At 30.8% G+C, this 19,706-nt stretch overlaps 5 protein-coding genes across 6 annotated transcripts in view; 4 read left to right on the top strand and 1 right to left on the bottom strand.

Moving 5' to 3' along the window:
* The window catches only part of LOC126835346 (uncharacterized), a 29,832-nt gene extending 28,956 nt beyond the window's left edge, over nt 1-876 (bottom strand). The window contains exon 1 of one of the 2 annotated variants that reach the window (XR_007685192.1): nt 794-876. Coding sequence is in view for 1 of the 2 variants with exons in the window: in XM_050567852.1 (XP_050423809.1) it covers nt 794-801 (8 nt within the window). In the remaining variant the exon portion in view is untranslated. The remainder of the gene's footprint in view (nt 1-793) is intronic. The other variant, XM_050567852.1, reaches the window with a different exon arrangement.
* The window catches only part of LOC126835344 (nucleoside diphosphate kinase-like), a 31,225-nt gene extending 18,760 nt beyond the window's left edge, over nt 1-12,465 (top strand). The window contains exons 2-4 of the mRNA XM_050567849.1: nt 11,872-11,973; nt 12,043-12,164; nt 12,247-12,465. Of these exons, the coding sequence (XP_050423806.1) occupies nt 11,872-11,973; nt 12,043-12,164; nt 12,247-12,364 (342 nt within the window). The 3' untranslated portion in view covers nt 12,365-12,465. The remainder of the gene's footprint in view (nt 1-11,871; nt 11,974-12,042; nt 12,165-12,246) is intronic.
* On the top strand, nt 2,829-8,179 carry LOC126835341 (nucleoside diphosphate kinase-like). The gene is made up of 4 exons (XM_050567846.1): nt 2,829-3,227; nt 6,554-6,655; nt 6,727-6,848; nt 6,931-8,179. The coding sequence occupies exons 1-4, from the start codon at nt 3,045-3,047 to the stop codon at nt 7,049-7,051; spliced, it is 528 nt and encodes a 175-aa protein (XP_050423803.1). The 5' UTR covers nt 2,829-3,044; the 3' UTR covers nt 7,052-8,179.
* A 1,346-nt stretch (nt 12,466-13,811) lies between the features above and the next one.
* Nucleotides 13,812-16,225, top strand: LOC126835343 (nucleoside diphosphate kinase-like). Its single transcript, XM_050567847.1, has 4 exons — nt 13,812-14,109; nt 15,628-15,729; nt 15,798-15,910; nt 15,993-16,225. The coding sequence occupies exons 1-4, from the start codon at nt 13,927-13,929 to the stop codon at nt 16,108-16,110; spliced, it is 516 nt and encodes a 171-aa protein (XP_050423804.1). The 5' UTR covers nt 13,812-13,926; the 3' UTR covers nt 16,111-16,225.
* Nucleotides 16,226-16,636: 411 nt separating this feature from the next.
* Nucleotides 16,637-18,991, top strand: LOC126835345 (nucleoside diphosphate kinase-like). The gene is made up of 5 exons (XM_050567851.1): nt 16,637-16,779; nt 16,838-16,995; nt 18,237-18,338; nt 18,414-18,526; nt 18,586-18,991. Exons 2-5 carry the CDS (start codon nt 16,864-16,866, stop codon nt 18,707-18,709), a joined length of 471 nt encoding a protein of 156 aa, XP_050423808.1. The 5' UTR covers nt 16,637-16,779; nt 16,838-16,863; the 3' UTR covers nt 18,710-18,991.
* Nucleotides 18,992-19,706: the final 715 nt, after the last annotated feature.

Here is a 19,706-nt window from a genome sequence, read left to right as displayed (position 1 = left end):
TAAATATTGCTGTCCGCGAATATAACGTTAATGAAACTGACTGTGTATTAAAAAATACAAAAAATACTACACTTAGCAACGTGGGAAATAGCAGCCAGCATAACAAAAACGGTTTTGCTCATCGCTGATATTAATATTATATTGTACAGATTATATACAAATTTATGAAACTATTGACTTACTTAAATTACTTTTTATGCTTAAAAAGAAAAAATCTAGTTATAATCTAAAATAAAAAATATGTACGTTTTTTGGGTGTTTTTCTTTATTTTGAAGGGGAATGGGTGAAGTTTTTAAATTTTGGCCCGCATTAAAGTACCTACCTTTAAGGTACGATCTTAGATCTATAGATTTGCTACATAAAATAAGTCGGTTCAGCGGTTTATTAGATATCTTAGGTCCAGACACTTTAATAGACAAATGAAAATACATTATTGTAAAAACATTATCTTGTCAACTCCACATGGAAATAAAAAAATGTTTAAAAATACAAATGGTACAATAGGTTAATGAGTACAAATAATATTTAATTAAAAAAATGTTTCGGAAAAATAAAAATGTCGAGCGGTACCTATAACAGTAATAATATTTTGTAAAAAAAAGCGTTCGTGAAGTAATGTGAAAAAGTTCAATACTTGTATTAAGTTTAGTTTAAGATACGGTTTTGGTGGGGGAAAACCTGGACAAAGTAGTAAAAGTATGAAAAAAAAACGCTACCTCGACTAATGGAATTTTTCTATCGCTATAGCGTTAATATAATACCTAATATAAAACTTGGACTTGTAATACTTACGTCGACATCGTTGTGGTGTAGGAAAAAACTTAAAAATGCACACCGTCGCCGTTCGGCGCTCAATGCGAAAATACAAATGAAATGAATACAGAATGAGAATAATTAATAATATAATAATATTATAACGTAGCAACCGTCGCCATAGACCAGACAAACCGAACCGACACGATGCGCGACGTTGTCAAGTCATCGGTAAAAACCCTCCAAAATTCAAAAATAGTTTGCCAACATTTATTTATTTTTTTTTTTTTTGTTCACTTAGCTCATTTAAAATAGGGAATTTTAAAAATTCAATATAAAAATGTATTATACATTATAAATATATTTACAAAAACAACTAAAATGACTATTATCAAAATTTAATCATCGCCGTGCTACAACATAATTAGATAATATTTATCTTTGACTTAAAGTAACTGATGGATGTAATGTATGATGTATTATTATTATAGTATAAACACTAAAATGTTCCTTAAGCAATACGTGAAAAAAAAATTAATTTTATTGATGTCTCGCCCCTTCCTCCTCCTAAATGTGTGTTAAATATATTTGGTATTAAAACTAACCTAAATACAAATTCAAACAATCATTTTAAACCTTCGTGTTATAGGTGCGATCGGAAGATTGAAGCTAAACACTATTTTCAATAAGGAATCCATTATTTTTCCTGCTGAAAATTTGCTATTTTGTAAAAATATGTCTATTGTAAATTGTAATAACATCATAAAATGATTACTATTATTTTTAAATTTGTGCAGCCACTTTCAGGTCCATAATAATTTTAGTGGAAGAAAAAACCGGTTTGTTGTGTATAATTTATTAGTATCTAATATTGTTCGATCTAAATAATTCAAAATATCATACAATATAGTTTATTAATATCTACATCTACTAATCATAGTTAACATTATTTCGAATGTATTGAAACCTTAAAACCTATAAATTACAATTTATAAAAGAGGCCGTTAAAGTCAGGTTTAATTTTGAAATGATCATACCTACCCAATTACGACACATTATACAATGTAGAAACATGTATTGTAATGCGTTGTAAAAAATTAACTTTTTTACCACTTATTCCTACGGCCATACGAGGTATTAATTCAGACCAGCTAATTTCTTATTCCCACCACCGTGTGGTGACTTCAGAATTGCCAACTAGCGCCTACGCTTTTCAAGTTAAAGGCAAACACAGTTTTTTTTTACTTACTTTTTTTTTAATCGATATAAATTTGTCAATCTTTCTGGCCTCTTGCAACCGCAACGATCTGCCTTTGCCAGATGATGGATCGTCTTTCGCCTGGAACAAACCCCACGTTATTACTCTCTAAAACCGAAGCCGAGTTCTTTTGTTTTACTTGATTTTTATCAGCCAGCGCAGTTTACTGTGGTACATAATATATTATTGTAACATCCATTTCACATGCAATAATTGTACTGTAAGTACGGAAAATCGCAAATGTCGTACCAAAAAATAAAACACAACCGACAAATTTGTTCTTGCCTTGCGTTGCCATAGATGTCTCCCACGAAAAACAGTGTTACCGCCGTCATGGTTATCGTTTAAAGTCCAACTCAGAACAAATTGATAATTTTTTCACTGACCAAATAATAATTTCGAGAGATCATACATGGTTATAATTTTGTTTTGACCCAAAGAACTTGTTTTAGAACACGAGCCAGGAATCTAATACACAGGGTTTGTGGCGAATCTAATTTTTATTAACATTAGGAGGTAGATGGCACCACTACAAAAAAAAAAAAAATAGGAAAAAAAAAACGAATTGATAGACACCAAAAACACAAAAATCATCAATTTTAAGTTGCCTTGTCTTATAAATTGTTTAATTCGTTAATTATACTATATTGATAATCAATTATAATAACGGACATAGATAGTAGGCAATGGAATGTGAATAAGTTTCATCAATTTAAATCACAATTAAATTTAAATTGGCACAAACGAATGTTGTTAGGTACCTATGTTCTATACCTACTTGACTATTTTTAATATATATATATGGTTAGTCGATCAGCCGTCACGATGTCGCGTGGAAGGTCTAGTTTTTACTCTCTCAATATTGCCATTCACTTTTGTTGTATCGAATATATTTGAATTGTTTATAGTGTTTATTCTGCGACAATATTTTTTTAGATAACAGAGTATATGCACGTTTATTACTATTTGTTAATAAAATTGTCTACGTCACGACTGGCGTGGTAATCGCCAATAGTCAGTCGTACGGCTTACATGGTCGTTTGCATGACATTAACTGCATTTGAAATACTCATCAGACTAGTAATGGGCGACCCAAACACAGAACGCACTTTCATCATGATCAAGCCCGACGGCGTTCAACGAGGCCTTGTCGGCGAAATCATCAAACGGTTTGAAACCAAAGGATTCAAATTGGTAGCCATGAAGTTCACGTGGGTAAGTTCTAGAGCTAAATAATGCACGGGCTAAATATGTCACTGCAAGATGTGTAAATTGTGTAAGACCAAAGTCATCAAGCTTTGAGAACAAAACGAAATCGCTGTATGGTAATTTGGGAACAAATTCATTTTTTCTTACCATCTTGTAGTATTTTTCAGGTTGATTACGAATCTGAAGTAAAAAAGTCGGCAGATTTCTCTATTGCTGAAGTTGTAGCTTGAAAAATATGAACATTTTTCTTGATTTTGTGGGCGAAAGAGCATGGTTGATTTTCCACTAACTAGGTAGACTGACTTTAGTCCTACAGTTTGCGTCACATTAAAACCACTATAGCCACCCCCTGACTTATTATTAGTTCGTTTACCGTTGTCACCGACAACCGTCAACCGTTAACTTTAATCTACAAAAATGGAAAAAATTGGGTGTTACCATTTTAAAAATCCAAAGTTGATATGGTTTTAACGCATAAGTGATGGTGTTAAGTTTTTGAAAAATATATCAAATTTTTCCCTACTAATAACTATAAAAATAAGGGGGGGGGGAAATTAAAAAGTCAAATATCTTCTAAGATATTGGGTGAGCCGTAGTTAACAAATCAGCCGGTATGCTACGTATTATAATTTGATTATAAAATTTCAATTTACAAATAAAAAGACCTTCTCTTTAATTTTAATAATCATTTAACGCATATGACACATAGTCTATACCGCAGTAAAGTATAACTTTACCTACCTAATTGAAGATTAAATATGATATTTAGACAATCTAAAATATTTAACATAAGTATAAGTAAGTAAGTTTTTTTTATCGATATTGATATGATACACACAAGTCGATTTAAATGCATTGGTTTAGAATTGTAAAGGTCATAATTTGCCTGCTTAGTATATTAATTAAAATTGTTTATTAATGGACTATTTATATAATAAGTTGCATTTATTGTAGCTAAATTGTATAAATGGTAGGAAAACAATATTTTACGACCAAAGTGCATATTAGTTTCATAGCTCAGTAAAAAAGCAAGTGTATTCATTCTATTGGAGGAATTTAATAGCATTGCCAATTTTATTATAGCAAAAGCAAATAAATTTTAAATATTTTATTTAAATATATATAGTTATTTATTTCATCTTATTTATGTCTAGGTATGAAACTAGCTTCTTTACCTACAGTTCATATTATTATAAACATTATATTTTAATATTAGGTTTTAATTATTTGTGTTGTATGCATTTGTTTATTATTAGGAATACAACAACTACACTTAACAGTGCACTTTTACACAAGTAGAAAATACACATTCTTACAACCCAAAAAAAAATTTGACCTCTTTTTAACCGACAACTTTGATAAACCAAAAAAGATCGAATCAATTCGAAATTTTTAAAGAATATCGATTAGGCTTGCCTCACATGCCCTCAAACCCATATAAAAACAACCCACCACCCCCTGGCAAGGGTTAGAGATGTTTTTATTTTTTATTTTTAAGGATTTAAGAGCTGAAATTTATTAATAATAATTAATAATAACTTTATTGCAACAATACAACACAAAATATACATAATTTAAAAAATTAGAATTTCAGTCCTAGGATAGGTCTAACATATTATTAACATGTAAAAAAAATATTTTTACTCAAAATAACCCAAAAAGTGTCTTTAACACTAATCAATGTGGATTTTGAAAACTATTATGGGTTTCAACACTTGAAATTTAGTTTATGACCTAGTTTTGATATTTTTTTTATCGGTGTTGTTGAGTGGTTTTCTTACTGCGTAAAACTCTGCAGTATACCTATATTTGGAGTATTTGAAAATGATATCTTATCGATTGTACGAATAAACAGATGCACAAACACATATATTTCGACGCTTTTGTATTGATACTGGGTATCCCATCGGTATATTTTAATAGCTCAAATATCATATATTCCCATATTTATTCTAATTAGATGGTTCAAGACTACGAACAATTGATAGGAAATAAAATAAGCTTTCCTTGGTGGGTGTATATTTTTTTGCCCTTCCTATTAATTTTTAGTTTGACGCCGCTGATCCAGATTTTATGATATACCACGAAAATAATAAAATAGTATATAGTAATAGTAAGATTTAAGCATTACTTCGGAAGTTAAACGGCATCTGGGTTTAATATTTTTTTTTTTTTTATAAATAAAAGGATCAAACAACCCTTCATCCTTTTTTTTTTTTTTTTGAGTTATTAGTATTTTAATACACGGAAGATAAACAACGCGACTTATATTTAATATGTCTTGATTTAACATATTTTAAATGGTAACACCCAATTTTTTTTTTTTTAATTTAATTTTATGCATAAAAACTAGCTAAATCGATTGAGCAGTTAACGAGCTGCACAGTTTTAAAACTACTATTTCTGTATTATATATTAACTACATACAGCTAATATAATTGTAATATATTATACTAAAAAAACAAAAAATTGAATGTTATTTACTGAAGTTTTTTTTAAAAATATTTTTACAAACACAACTAATCATCACTAGTACTCAAACACCAGTACAAAATAACACTTGTTAAGACCATGACATAAAATAGTAAATATCGCTCAACAATAATTATTGACAAATTAGAAGAATAAACTGATGAATGATTAGTTTTCAAGTAGTCGAATTTTTTCGCATATTAAATAAATAATAATTACCTCAAACTATCTTATTGCTACTACAGAATACGCTCAAGGTGGATTGATATTAGTCTACGCTAGCATTTATAAAAATAATTTAATCAATGCTATTACTGTATATTTTACCGTGTACTTAGGTATATACTTGATTTTGATTTTGATTGGCTGCCCGTTATGCTGACATATTTGTTTTTATCATCGAATATTCGATGAAGGAGAGGTATATGTGCAATAACTTTGTATATTTCAATCATGGGAAAAGGTAAACTTTTACAAATTATGTCCTTATAAAGTATCTTGAAGGTACGACCTCTGATCTATAGGCTTGCTACGTGTAGAAGAGGTTCAGTACTTTTAGAAAATATCGTGAGTCCAGACAAAATAAATAAAAATGAAAACAACACATTGTTAAACGAATACCTACTAAGCCCTGCATCAAATCTGATAATAAATTACATAAAACAAATTTTTTTTCGAAATTATTATAACGTCAAATAAAAAATGTAAAACAAATAACAACTTAAATGCGCGACAACAAATTTTTTTTTTTTACCATCTTGTGTTATTTTTCAACTATCTAGAGATGCACACTTTTTCCAGCCCTATTCGCAGGGTGAACATTTTTTAATCACTTGTAGTTATATTTTTTCTATTTACAGCCTTCGGAACAACTGTTGAGGAAACAATACTGCGACTTGTCCAACGACAAGTTCTTCCCAGGTTTTATCAAATACATGATGTCAGGACCCGTTGTACCAATGGTAAGTAACTTTGGACGAGCATATTCAATTTTGAACCAACATCTAAAGAAATGCATTTATTTATCTTTTAGGTATGGGAAGGATTACACGCTGTCAAGACTGCACGTCTCCTCATCTGCGCAACGCACCGGAAGGATCCCAGCCCTGGTACTATCAGAGGAGATCTTTGCACTCAAACCGAGCATTCAGGCCCGTGTGTACTTAAGCTAATATCCAGGACTTACGATGTGCTATTGCAAAACAATAACAACGATTTTTGTGTTTATATTTTTTAGCAATGTAATTCACGGAGCAGACTCCTTTGAAGCTGCCGAAAGAGAAATCCGTCTGTGGTTCACAGTAAAAGAAATGGTCACGTGGACGAGGACTGTTGACACTTGGGTTTACAACAAATAACTAGGTTTACTGTAGACAAATATTTGTTTGCTAATTATTTAAATTTTAAACAAAACAATTATTTTACGGTTATATTTTACTGAATTTTTCCTAATGTCTCAACTTTGGTATAGTACGACAAAAAACCTTTTTTCAGTGGCCCCAACTTTGACAATACAATATGCAATACACGATTATTAATGGTGTTTGTTGTGCGGCTAGCACCACATATTATTTAGGAGTGATGATCCATCTCTTTTGACTCTATATTAAATTTGAAATATTAGTTAATATATTTGACAATTGTAGAAGTTTTTAATGTTCCAACATTATACAATTATAATTTTATTTATTCAATAAAATATTATCTAATCTTAGAATTAGCTATCTCAATTAGAAGAGACATTAACCAAAATAAACTTGGAATGAAATACAGTGTCGGTCTAGCGCTCGGTTACTATCCAATTCGCAAATCTGATATCTATTCATAGTGATAAATCCAGTATTTATTTTTGTTTACAAACTAAAACAATAACTATTTACAAGCATATAAAATAATAACTGCTCTACAAAAACCAATTTAAAAAAGAAATAATAATAACGTACCTATTAAATGTAAACGCGTTGCCCAGATAATTACTTGAAAAAATAGTATTGTGTTATTAACTATAATTATAGTTAAATAACAATTTTTCAGTAATAAATGTTTAATAAAATCTACTATAAATTCTTCGAACTTTAAAATTGTGAAATTTTAATAATTCGATGTATTATATAGGTACCAATAAATTCACGATAGAAAATATAGTATATAATTATATTAGAACACTTGCATCCAATTAATGCATAAATGATAATAGGTACACACACACACATCCTACTGGGGCATTACACACATAGGCGGACTTAGGGGTTGATTTTTGGGGGGCTTTAGTCCCAGACAATATTTAGACACTGATGTAGCCTACAAAATCTTTATTTTTTGTAAATTTTCCGCTTTAAGTATGTGTGGGCATGTATATGCAATATTTTGTTATATTTTTTATTGATGCAATATGTATAATATTATAATCGAAGTTGATTATCAACTGATAACAAAATTATTACTATATAGTATATACTATAAATATACTGTTAATTTATATTTTACACTTGCTGACTACTTTTATTATAGTTTGAGTATGTTTATATACAAAAAATATTTGCCCCCCTCAGGCAAAGATTCAAAGCCTCTACTGTAGAAGTGTTTATAATTAATTTTATTTAACTTTTTTCTAACTATTAATCGAATTAATTTTCTAATAACTTAATCAAAAATTTGCCTTTTAACGCCTATACATCATTTTTTCTATTTATTTTAGCTAAAAAATGTCCAATAAAATATAAAGTTTAGTTTAATGTTCTCGATGAGGTGATAGAAGGCTAGAATACTATTATTTCCATTCACCAGTTTTCAGTTTTCACTAGGTACATTATTGTTCTATACTTAATGGATGAATTAAATATTCAGGTTAAAATTTGACTATTAAAAGTTATCTTCAACATTTATCCTTTAAAATAATACCTACTGTAAAATTGTTTTGCTTAAAACAACTACAGTAATTATAATTCAACTTACGAATATAACTTGCTCCACAAATATTTTTGATGTATTAAAAACACTATCCGCACTATTTGTCAGTAAAATAGGCAATGAATTGGTTATATTTTTTAGCATGGCATAAACCTATAGAAAAGAGATATACCCCAAAATGTTTTAACATGAAAAAAAAAAAAAAAACATATCATTTTACCGCCGGTTTTTAACTATTTTTATAATATCTGCGATAAGTTTGCTTTATTATTAATATATATATATATACCTACAGCAATCTCTTTTATCGTTAAATTTTTTTTTTCATTATAAGACTACTAATACAATGTTTATATTTTGTATTTGTTTATACTTAGCTGTGAAAAAGTAGTCTAAAATGACAATAACAACCCTTCACCCCACCTTCACAATAGGTCTTGCCGCCAGACGGTTGGCGGTCGCAACCAGAATAATATAAAGCATCAGAAGTTGCCTTGTGTAAAATGACACCTTAACCACAATCAAACGTTATCCAACTAGTCTAAAAAACCTAAGTATTGAATTATATATTATAAAAAAGGCACATTTGAAAAAAAATACGGTTTTTATACATTTTTAGGTAATAGAAAATTAAATAAGAATTTTACTGAAATAAAAAAAGGCAATTGGGTTTGGGGGGGTTAAATCATATATTGGGGGGGCTAATGCCCCTTTAGCCCACCCCTAAGTCCGCCTATGATTACACACCTAAACTAACTAACTCTAACGTAGATTATGCTATTTTTTCTTTTTTTAGTAAAAACTGTGAGAACTTCTCGTTGCTAGCTCATGATCATTTTTTATCAAACATAGAATCCAGTATAAATTATAACTTAACATTCTTTTGGAATTGCATTAAATCACATTGGTCAAATCCTACAAACGCTCCCTCTTCCGTATTTCTCGATATTGATAATTCAAATTCTATTGAACATTCCTTACAAGATTATTCACTACATACTTTTCCTCTGTTTATGCTGATAACAATGTAAACATTGATTCATTAGACTTTGAACTGTCTAACAATTATAATCTAAATATAAGTATTGAATAATATCCCCTTAGGTACCTTGGTATTCACTTCAGCTGTTCTGAACTTTCTTTTAAAATAAACCATGAAAATATCATCCTCAGCAAATCTTACAAAATGTTAGGCTTCATAAATAGAAACACTAAACAATTTTAAAATTGAAGTACTATGAAAACCCTTTATTGTTCTCTCGTACAACCTGTTCTTAAATTTGGCTCAGTAATTTTATCTCAATCGTTATCCACTTATATAAAAGATCTTGATAATATTCAGTTAAAATTTTTAAAAAGAATGTCTCTTATGACTAACGGTCCCATTTCTAGAGACTCTTAAATGTTAGTCCAGAGTTCAGTAAATTTAGATTCTCTTCTATTAAGACGTCAGTTGACTGACATTATGTTTTTGTATGATTTATAAACAGTTATTATTATTATTATCATTGCTGTGCATTATTTAATACATCTTGTGTTGTTATGTATAAAGTTATCGTGAAATCGTCACGTGAACGATAGGTGTTGATACTTGGATTTACGAACAAACTAGGTTTATTGTCAAAAAATATTTGTTTGCTGATGATTTAAACAAAAAACTATTTTACGGTTGTGTTTCAATTAATTTTTTTAAATTACCGAATAAATGGATCGACAGACTACCGCGTGGTTAATAAACGGTTAGCTTGTCTTTGTGGCCGCACGTTTCATCGGTTGGTATTTTCATACTTAATATCGTTGAAAAATTACAATTGCAGCATTGGTAAACTGCATCAAACTTCCTAAAAATAGTTGAAATACTTCAGCTTTAAATGAAATAACAATAAGGTTTTAAAGATGTGTAGAGGTAAATAATTTTACGTCGATCGTTCGGTCCCCGATTCGATCCCAAAAAAAAACCCATCTATTTCCGTACAAATTGATTTATTTTATTTTTCTATACAAAAAATCATTAACCTTCTTCAAAGTGCTCTCTCCATTTGGAGTCGATACACTTGTCTAAGCATTTATTTCACTGGTCCAAACATTTTTTTAATTCATTTCTTGTGACGGCTGACAGCGCCTCCGTTGTTTGTCTTTACTTCAGCCACGTCCGCAAAATGTTTTTCTTTCATGATCCTTTCCATTGGGATCCTTTCCATGGTAATACCATTGGGAGCGTTGTCATCGTGAAAAAACCAGTCCCTCGACAGCCACAAATCGGGTATTTTCCTCGGCAAACTGTTGCGCAATCTTTTCAAAACTTTCAGGTAAAAAGCCTGCTGGTTAACTGTCTGACCCGGTGGAACAAACTCTGAATGGACGACTCCTCGTTGGTTCGGACCACCGAAAGTTTTAAAACGGGAAATCCACTAAGACAATTGAGTTTTCTCCATAGCATCATCCTCGTAGGCCGCTTTAACGACTGTCCCAAAAAAAAAAAATGAACACAAGCAGAACGGATGCCTGAACTGTTTAAACAAAATATTAAGTTAGAAATAAGTTAAAATCAATTTGTTTATTGATATTTGTTATTTAAATACAAAATTATCAGAATTGTTTATTTAAAACTTCATTAAAGCTTGAGTGAGGTATTGTAATTTTACTGTTAACATATGCTGTTACTGTCATTTGAATAAATTATTCAATTAGGCCTAACCGCAAGATACCGAGTACATATGTGTAGTGTAAGACAAAAATTATGAAGATTTGGGAATAAAGTGAAATGGCTGTACGGTAATTTGGAAACAAATCCACTTTACCGGACAGCCAATTTTTCTTACCATCTTGTAGTATTTTTTTAAAAATTACTAAAAAATAGAAAAAATAATAAGTTTCACATAAATTAAAGAAACATTGCAATCCGTCCAATAGATAAACGTCAGAAAAAGACTTCTGCGAAAGTAATTTTTTTCAAACTTTCGCCATAACTCATAGAAAAATTAACTTTAAAAGTATTATAACTAGAGAAACTTAATATTTTTTCACCTTAAAATTATTAGTCGGCGTATTAAAAATGGCTACTAGATAAATTTTTGTCAAATATTGCCTATCCTTTGCCACTTAATAAATAGCTCCTTCCGTTCCCCTCAAACCAGAATTAATATATTCCTTAAAAAAATACACTTTTTCCAACCCTGTTCGCAAGGTCAACATTTTTAATACCTAAATGATTTACAGTATTGAGTTTTCTTGTACTTGTAGTTAATATATTTTTTTTTATTTACAGCCTTCGGAACAATTGTTGAGGCAACACTACTCTGATTTGTCCAACAACCAGTTTTTCCCTGGTTTTATCAAATACATGTTGTCAGGACCCGTTGTACCAATGGTAAGTAACTTTGGATGAGCATATTCAATTTTGAACCAACATCTAAAGAAATGCATTTATTTTTCCTAGGTATGGGAAGGATTAGACGCTGTCAAGACTGCACGTTTCCTTCTCTGCGCAGCGAACCGGAAGGATGCCAACCCTGGTACTATCAGAGGAGATCTTTGCACTCAAACCGAGCATTCAGGCCCGTGTGTACTTAAGCTAACATCAGGACTTACGATGTGCTATTGTAAAACAATAACAATGATTTTTGTGTTTATATTTTTTTAGTAATGTAATTCACGGAGCAGATGCCGTAGAAGCCGCCGAAAGAGAAATCGGTCTGTGGTTCACAGAAAAAGAATTGGTCACTTGGACGAGAACTGTCGATACTTGGGTTTACGAATAAACTACGTTTATTGTCGGAAAATATTTGTTTGCTAATTATTTAAAGTTTAAAAAAAAGTCTTTTCTACGGTTATGTTTTACTGAATTTTTTTCAATAATACATCTGAACAACAATTGAATCCATATTGTTATTTCTTTTTTTTTTTTTATGATATTACTGTTCTGCATGACAGTTTGACAGTGTAATAACACAGAATAAATGAAATCAGAATGAAAACATTGATAACTTAACATGGGAAAGATAGGAGGCATTATCTATGACCTTCGGCCAATATCTCAGTGGATCGTTCTTTTATAATATGAAGTGGCATTAGTCTTGTACAATATTTATCTGTCTTTTATATTGACTGGAGCCGTCTACCTATTTTGGTACGTAACATCCAAATTCCAAAATATATATTAATAAAAAAAAAACGAGGGTCGAAATTCAAAAAAGTTGTTATAATGCTGATTCACTGTTATCAATTATGAGGGAATCACTATTTAAACACTAAAACACAGCTGCCGGCTATCGAATTGCCCTGATTAAGAGAAGGAGATTTAAAAATATTTTTCTCGTAGGCGTTTCTCTTCGACATTACTTATATTAGTACCTATTGATAAATCTACCGAGTATTGTTAAATAAAATTATTCGTACAAATATCTAATAACCCAGAATGTGTGTGTATTTCTTTGAAGTACATTAATTGTTTGATGTTTAAAAATGTCACTTTCATTAAAGTTAAAGAACTCAACATTTGACAAAGGTCGACGCTTACACGAAACGAACGTTTATAATAACGTCAAGCCTGACGCAGTTTAACGAGGACTGGTCGGAAAATTGTTGAAAGAATTAAAACTCACACTAAAATTAAAACTAGATTAATTGTTTTTTTCAAGCACTTTTTTTTTTGTGAAATTCATTGGAAATTGGAATTAAATACGCGGTGTTGTTTATGTATTGATAAGGCTTGTCAGTTAGATAAAACGCGAACGAGAGCGATAATAGAATTGTAATGTTTATCATGAGGTTGTAAGCGGTTAGCGCTGTAACCGCGGTCGGTCCGTAACTGTCTTTGTTGTTCACTCAATCGTTCGATTGAACCGTGGTTTACCGTGGAAAAAAAAGTGATAGGTATGTCTGCAACTCGTGATAACCCTATTGCAGCTGCCGCCGTTCACGGGCGGCGGTGCGTTTGTTACAGGATAACGCCAACACGGCGGATGTTGTGAACATATTGATAACACAAGTCCCGGGCGTACCTGCTGCAGTTTACCGGCCATTTTGTAAATCGTCTTTGTCCAACCGCCAACCGGCAAGATTCCACTCCACTTGTGTCTTGTCACATGTCTCAACTCTGATCCCGTCCATTTTTAAATCAATCGTTCAAGACTTCAAAGTTCGCCGTTCAGTATCTGATTCAATTTCTGACCTCTCCCACCGGTGCTAAAATATACTTGGTCAGTAGTAATAATTTTTTTTATGTCCATATTTTATTTAACATAGTATATATTATTTTTTATTGACATTGTCCACGTCACGACTTACACGGTAATCGCCGGTAGTCAGTCGTCCGGCTTACATGTTCATTTGCACGATATTAACTGCGTTTCAAATACTCATCAGAACAGCAATGGGCGACCCAAACACGGAACGCACTTTCATCATGATCAAGCCCGACGGCGTGCAACGAGGCCTTGTCGGCAAAATCATCAAACGTTTTGAAACCAAAGGATTCAAATTGGTAGCCATGAAGTTCACGTGGGTAAGTTCTAGTAATGCACCGGCTAAATATGTCACCGATAGTCTACCGCGTGGGTAATAAACGATTAGCTTGGCTTTGGGTCCGCACGTTTCATCGGTTGGTATTTTCATACTTGGTATCGTTGAAAAAATACAAGTCCAGCATTGGGAAATTAATTTTATTTTTTGTCAGTCCAATTACACTACTAATGCCGTGGAAAAATTTTAGTTCATACATCTACTTCCAAGTTACTTTATTTTCAAAGTCTCATTACTTTTAAGTTAAAACAAATACAGTCGTAGAATAAAGAGTATAATAACATAGATAACTTCAATGGGTTTCCCCCAAGTCCACTTATTGTACAGTGTCTCATTATGCTCTATAAATATTTCTGTTGATAGTAGACAATACCCGTTGAGTTTAATTAATAATAAAAAATTGTAAATTTTAAAAATAACCTATACATTTTTTTAAAACTGTTTAAACAAAATATATATTTGAAATTAGATATAATCAAGTTATAATCAAAATATGTATTGTTACTTGTTATTTAAATAAAAAATTCCCAGATTTTTTTATTTATAACTGTTGAAGCTTGATTTAAGGTTTTTATATATATTGCTGTTACAAGTCTGGGAATATTTTTTAAATAAAACATCGAATAATAATTATAGTAAAGAAATTAATATTTAAACCTTTAATGGGGGTGGGATGTTTTCATTATCCTATACTTTAAGTAATAATTTCAGTTATTTTATGGAAATAGGAAACTTATTAACATTTTACCCCCTACAAGTTTTTTTAATATTAATTTGTTGATTTACTTTTCAATAGTATAGCAGTTGGTATGTTCAGAACACCCCTTGGTACGTAATTAAAGGTTAATTATAAAAATAATACACTTTTTGCTTATACGTATTTTGGCAACAATGTTGTCATCTCCAGCACTAACATGTAACAACAGACTGAGACATAATTAGCGCTAAAAATAACAACGCTGTTGCCTGATATGTTTACGCATAGAGTGTACTATTTTTGTGGTTAAGGGTTTAAATATTATTTCTTTACTGTATAATATATAGCCATAAATTGCTAAAGTTTTCTCTAAATATAAGTATATTGATTTATCATTATTCATTGAAAAATAAAACTAAAATTTCAAAAAAAAATTTTAGTTGGTGTGGTAAGTGTTTTTTATTTCAAGTACTTTTTTTAGTGTAGTTTAAGGACTGATTCAGATTGAATGTAGCTCTTATCGGAGACTTAAAATATATGATTTTCTTAAAAATCTGATAGATATTTCTACCATCTACAAATTCGAATCATAGTGTTTATTTGAAAGAGATTTTATCACTTTTAATTATGATAATTTTTTGTGACTTGCCCTGTTCTAATGTGTTCAGTTCCCACAATGGTCCTGACCCCCAAATTTGTATTTACTTCTTAAACCAGAAGTTCAAACCTATTAGCAGGGTCAACATTTTAATATACAATTAAGTATTTGGTTTTCTTGTACTTATGTTTTTTTTTTATTTACAGCCTTCAGAACAATTATTGAAGGATCACTACGCTGATTTGTCCAGCAAAGGGTTTTTCCCGGGTCTTATCAAGTACATGTCGTCAGGACCCGTTGTAGCAATGGTAAGTAACTAAGTTAAGCATATTAATAGTTAATCTAACAACTAAAGAGATACATTTATTTTTCTTAGGTATGGGAAGGATTAGACGCTGTGAAGACTGGACGTTTCCTCCTCGGCGCAACAAACCCAAAGGACTCCAACCCTGGTACTATCAGAGGAGACCTTTGCATTCAAGTCGGCCGGTGTGTAACTTAAGATAATATTAGGACTTACGATGTGTAATTGTAAAACAATAACATTAATTTTTATGTATAATTGTTTTAGTAATATAATTCACGGATCAGACGCCGTAGAATCCGCCCAAAAAGAAATCGGCCTGTGGTTCACTGAAAAAGAAGTCGTCCCGTGGACAAGAACTGTTGATTCTTGGGTTTACGAATAAACTATGTTTATTGTCAAAAAAAATATTTGTTTGCTAATTATTTAAACAAAAAAAACTATTTTACGGTTATGTTTCAATGCATTTTTTTACATAATAAATCTGAACACCAATTGAATTCATCTTGTTATTTCGTTTTTTTTTTCAATGATATTACTGTTCTGTAACTGTACTGTTTGGCCTTGTAATATTTTGTTCAATTAAAAAACTAAATAATAGTTTTAAAAAAAACCTCTCCCTCCCCCATTGAAATGGGATTAGACTTGAACAGTACTTATCTGCCTTTTGTATTGACTGGAGTCGCCTAACTAATAGGTTTTGCATTGTAACGTCCAAAATATAAATTATAATAAAAAAAAACGAGGGTCGAAGAAACTACTGTTATTTTGTTGGTAAATAATATTTGATTGCAAGTTGTTGACCCTAATGTGCGTTAGCTGATAAGCCATATGCCTATTTACTGTTATCAAAAAGAGTTGAAGGTCGCAATTAGAACACAATAATACAGCTGACGTCTATCGGCTTGCCCTGATTATGAGATGGAGATTTATAAATATTTTAAGTATAGGCGTTTCTCTTTGATATTACTTGTATTGTAAAAGCACCAACAAATCTACCGAGTATCGTTGAAAAAAATTTTTCGTTCAAATATCAGCTAATAACCAAAAATAAGTCAGTATTTCTAGGAAAAATACTTGTTTGATGTTTATAAACGAAATTTCTATTATAGATCAAAGAACTCAACAATAATTGACAATGGCCGACGCTTATGCGGAAAGAACGTTTATTATGGTCAAGCCTGACGGAGTTCAACGAGGACTGGTCGGAAAAATAATTAAAAGATTCGAGCAAAAAGGTTTCAAATTGGTGGCCATGAAATTTATGTGGGTACGTGATCTGTTTAATTGAAAAACAATTGAATCGGTCATTTCAAAAACAACTTGTTAAAATTTACAGGAACCACAATAAAACTAAATTACTTTTTACTTTATTTAAGTTTAACTTCTTTTGCATTTTCGCCTATTTAACACTAACTGCCAAGATAAATAACTGAACTGGGATCGTCGGCACTACCCATAGCAGTTAACGTGTTAAGCATTTATATGTAGGATCTGTGTTATTCATAATTCATAGTTATAATTAATCTACATTTGACCATAATTCAACAAGTCAATATAAAACTTATTTGATTTGTTTTTGCAGGAAATAAAAATGTATTATGTAAATAACAAGATAAAAAAACTAACATTTGCATAGGTAACAGAAGTTTTGAAGTTTAATTATTAATAATGCAAGCAAGTAGAAAACTAGTGGCTTATCGAAGGATTTGGAGAGTCATAAAATGTAGTTTTTGCTTAAAATAGGTAGCTGTTTTTATAAGTATCAAATTCGAAAAAAAAAAGTAATTTTATGACACATGTTTTTGAAATGACTTGTTCAATTGTTATAAATTTAAAAAATATTGATTGGTTCTATATGTTAATATTATATTAGTGTACTTAAGCCAAGCTGCTCAGATCTGACACTAAAAACTAAACGTAACTCATCAATTCACGGTGGGACTGGCCTGACAAACGCTTTAACTTGTTATAAATTCTTTAAATGTACTCTAATAAAAACATAATTTCAAATAAAGTATTTTAGATTTTACCAGTGCTCGAATTTGAAAACTATAAGCGGGAGGACGTTTTTACTTTAAAAACAAAGTGTACCCAGCATTATTTTTACCCCTAAAAAAACAACCGCTTATAATACAAATAAGTGGGCATATGCTACGATTTCTAAAAAAAACAGTTGGGGTACTCATTCCCCCCCACCCAATTATAGCACTGCATTTTACAATATAATTCTCGTAGAAAAGCGAGAAAAATTTAAATCTTATGTTTTAAAGTTTTCTTTTATTGGAGTGTAAACATTTTTAACCACAACTATTGTGTTAATATTGTCTTTGTTTTTTGTCTGTAAATTTGTACATTTAAATATTTTTCAATTACAAGTATATTTTTATTTTATAACATACAAAATATTAACACAATATACATTTTGATTACTTACTAGGCCATTTGTATAAAAAAAAAACTACATATCAGCTTTGGATTTTATTAAAACATTTTCTTCCCAAATAATAGGCCTCCGAAGAGCTGTTGTCGAAACATTATTCTGATCTTTCCAGTCGTCCGTTTTTCCCGGGACTCGTGAAGTACATGGCTTCCGGACCTGTAGTGCCGATGGTAAAAGCATTGCATTGCATTTGCACTTTCCACTCGACAATAAATTATTTAATCGATGAATATGTTGTGTATTAGGTGTGGGAAGGATTGGACGCGGTGAAAACCGGAAGATTTATTCTCGGAGCGACAAACCCAAAGGATTCAAATCCCGGTACCATCAGAGGAGACCTTTGCATTCAAGTTGGCCGGTAAGTTTGGCGACTTAATGCACATGACTAATATAACTAAACGACATTTTGATTTCCAGCAATATAATTCACGGTTCAGACGCTGTGGAATCGGCAAACAAAGAAATCAATTTATGGTTTACCGAAAAAGAATTGGTGTCGTGGCCGCGAACCGTCGATTCTTGGGTTTACGGTGAAAATTAAAAGTGTATCAATTTTGAGTGTATGAACTTTAATTAGATACTTCAATTGATTTTTATGCAATACAGAAAACAATATGCGTTTCCGACAATCGTAGTTATACATTTACATGTTGAAAATATTATAAGTGTTATATTAAACTTCTTATGGATATCTTGTTATAGATTTGATGATTTAAAATTTATCGTAATTTTTTGTTGTAAACTATTTTTTTATTCATATTAATAACAAAATAACCATTTATTTTGTCATGCTTAAATAACGGGTAATGTAAATTAATCAAGAAATATATTTTGTTAAATTTCATTATTTCTATTTTATTTAAGTCGACGTCAAACGTAGTTTTATTGTCGTTAAATAATGATTTCTCAAGTCATCTATTGAAAAGCTGAGCACATTATCTTATTTGTATAGGAATTAACTATATTTTCCAAATTTAGAAGTATAAATTGAAATATTATTTAATATTATATGTATTAATATTTGTTGTTTATAGCAGGCAACAAAAATTATCATTGCTGTACATTTTTCATGTTTATCCGCTTGAGAAGTTATTAATAAATTTCAACCCTTAATAACTTAAAAATTAACTACCCAAAACTGGTTTTAGACCAGTCAAAATTCTCAGCAAATGAAAGTTAGGCCATCAAAGTGAACTTTGGCTGTTCTAAACCGTTACCCGAAGTGCACGGTGTGAAGGAAATCATGATCGTTGCATGTGGTCCGTTTTCAAGGGGTTTTGTATAGGCAATATTTAAGAAAAAAAGTAGATTTTGACCATGTCAATTAATTTACCGGTCAATTTGTATAAGCTTCGAGGTGTTATTTTTAATTTAAATATTTTTTCTATGAGTCATATGCCATTTTCGGTTTATTTGAGACCAAAAAGCCAGACACAATGTCGACTACTCAGGATGGTCCAATTTCAATTCTGTAAAGAGATTCGAGTTCTTTGGTTACTTTACTATCTTATGTAGGAAGCCGATTTTCTTTTAGAAAT

The sequence above is a fragment of the Adelges cooleyi genome, unplaced genomic scaffold, assembly GCF_023614345.1.
Source record: "Adelges cooleyi isolate 19-005CV unplaced genomic scaffold, UGA_ACOO_1.1 ACOO_flye_CR_arks_rails_tigmint_CR_PRNA_23, whole genome shotgun sequence".
NCBI lineage: Eukaryota > Metazoa > Arthropoda > Insecta > Hemiptera > Adelgidae > Adelges > Adelges cooleyi.
The sequence above is the reverse complement of the archived record's forward strand: the minus strand, read 5'-3'. Positions and strand labels throughout refer to the sequence as shown.

Bases quoted from the DNA above. Each gene is read 5' to 3' on its own strand.
- LOC126835341 (XM_050567846.1), top strand. From the start codon at position 3,045: ATGGTCGTTTGCATGACATTAACTGCATTTGAAATACTCATCAGACTA. The intron at 3,228-6,553 runs GTAAGTTCTAGA...TTCTATTTACAG, and splicing joins TAGCCATGAAGTTCACGTGG to CCTTCGGAACAACTGTTGAG. The intron at 6,656-6,726 runs GTAAGTAACTTT...TTTATCTTTTAG, and splicing joins CAGGACCCGTTGTACCAATG to GTATGGGAAGGATTACACGC.
- LOC126835343 (XM_050567847.1), top strand. From the start codon at position 13,927: ATGTTCATTTGCACGATATTAACTGCGTTTCAAATACTCATCAGAACA. The intron at 15,730-15,797 runs GTAAGTAACTAA...TATTTTTCTTAG, and splicing joins CAGGACCCGTTGTAGCAATG to GTATGGGAAGGATTAGACGC. The intron at 15,911-15,992 runs GTGTGTAACTTA...TAATTGTTTTAG, and splicing joins CTTTGCATTCAAGTCGGCCG to TAATATAATTCACGGATCAG.
- LOC126835345 (XM_050567851.1), top strand. From the start codon at position 16,864: ATGGCCGACGCTTATGCGGAAAGAACGTTTATTATGGTCAAGCCTGAC. The intron at 16,996-18,236 runs GTACGTGATCTG...CCCAAATAATAG, and splicing joins TGGCCATGAAATTTATGTGG to GCCTCCGAAGAGCTGTTGTC. The intron at 18,339-18,413 runs GTAAAAGCATTG...GTTGTGTATTAG, and splicing joins CCGGACCTGTAGTGCCGATG to GTGTGGGAAGGATTGGACGC.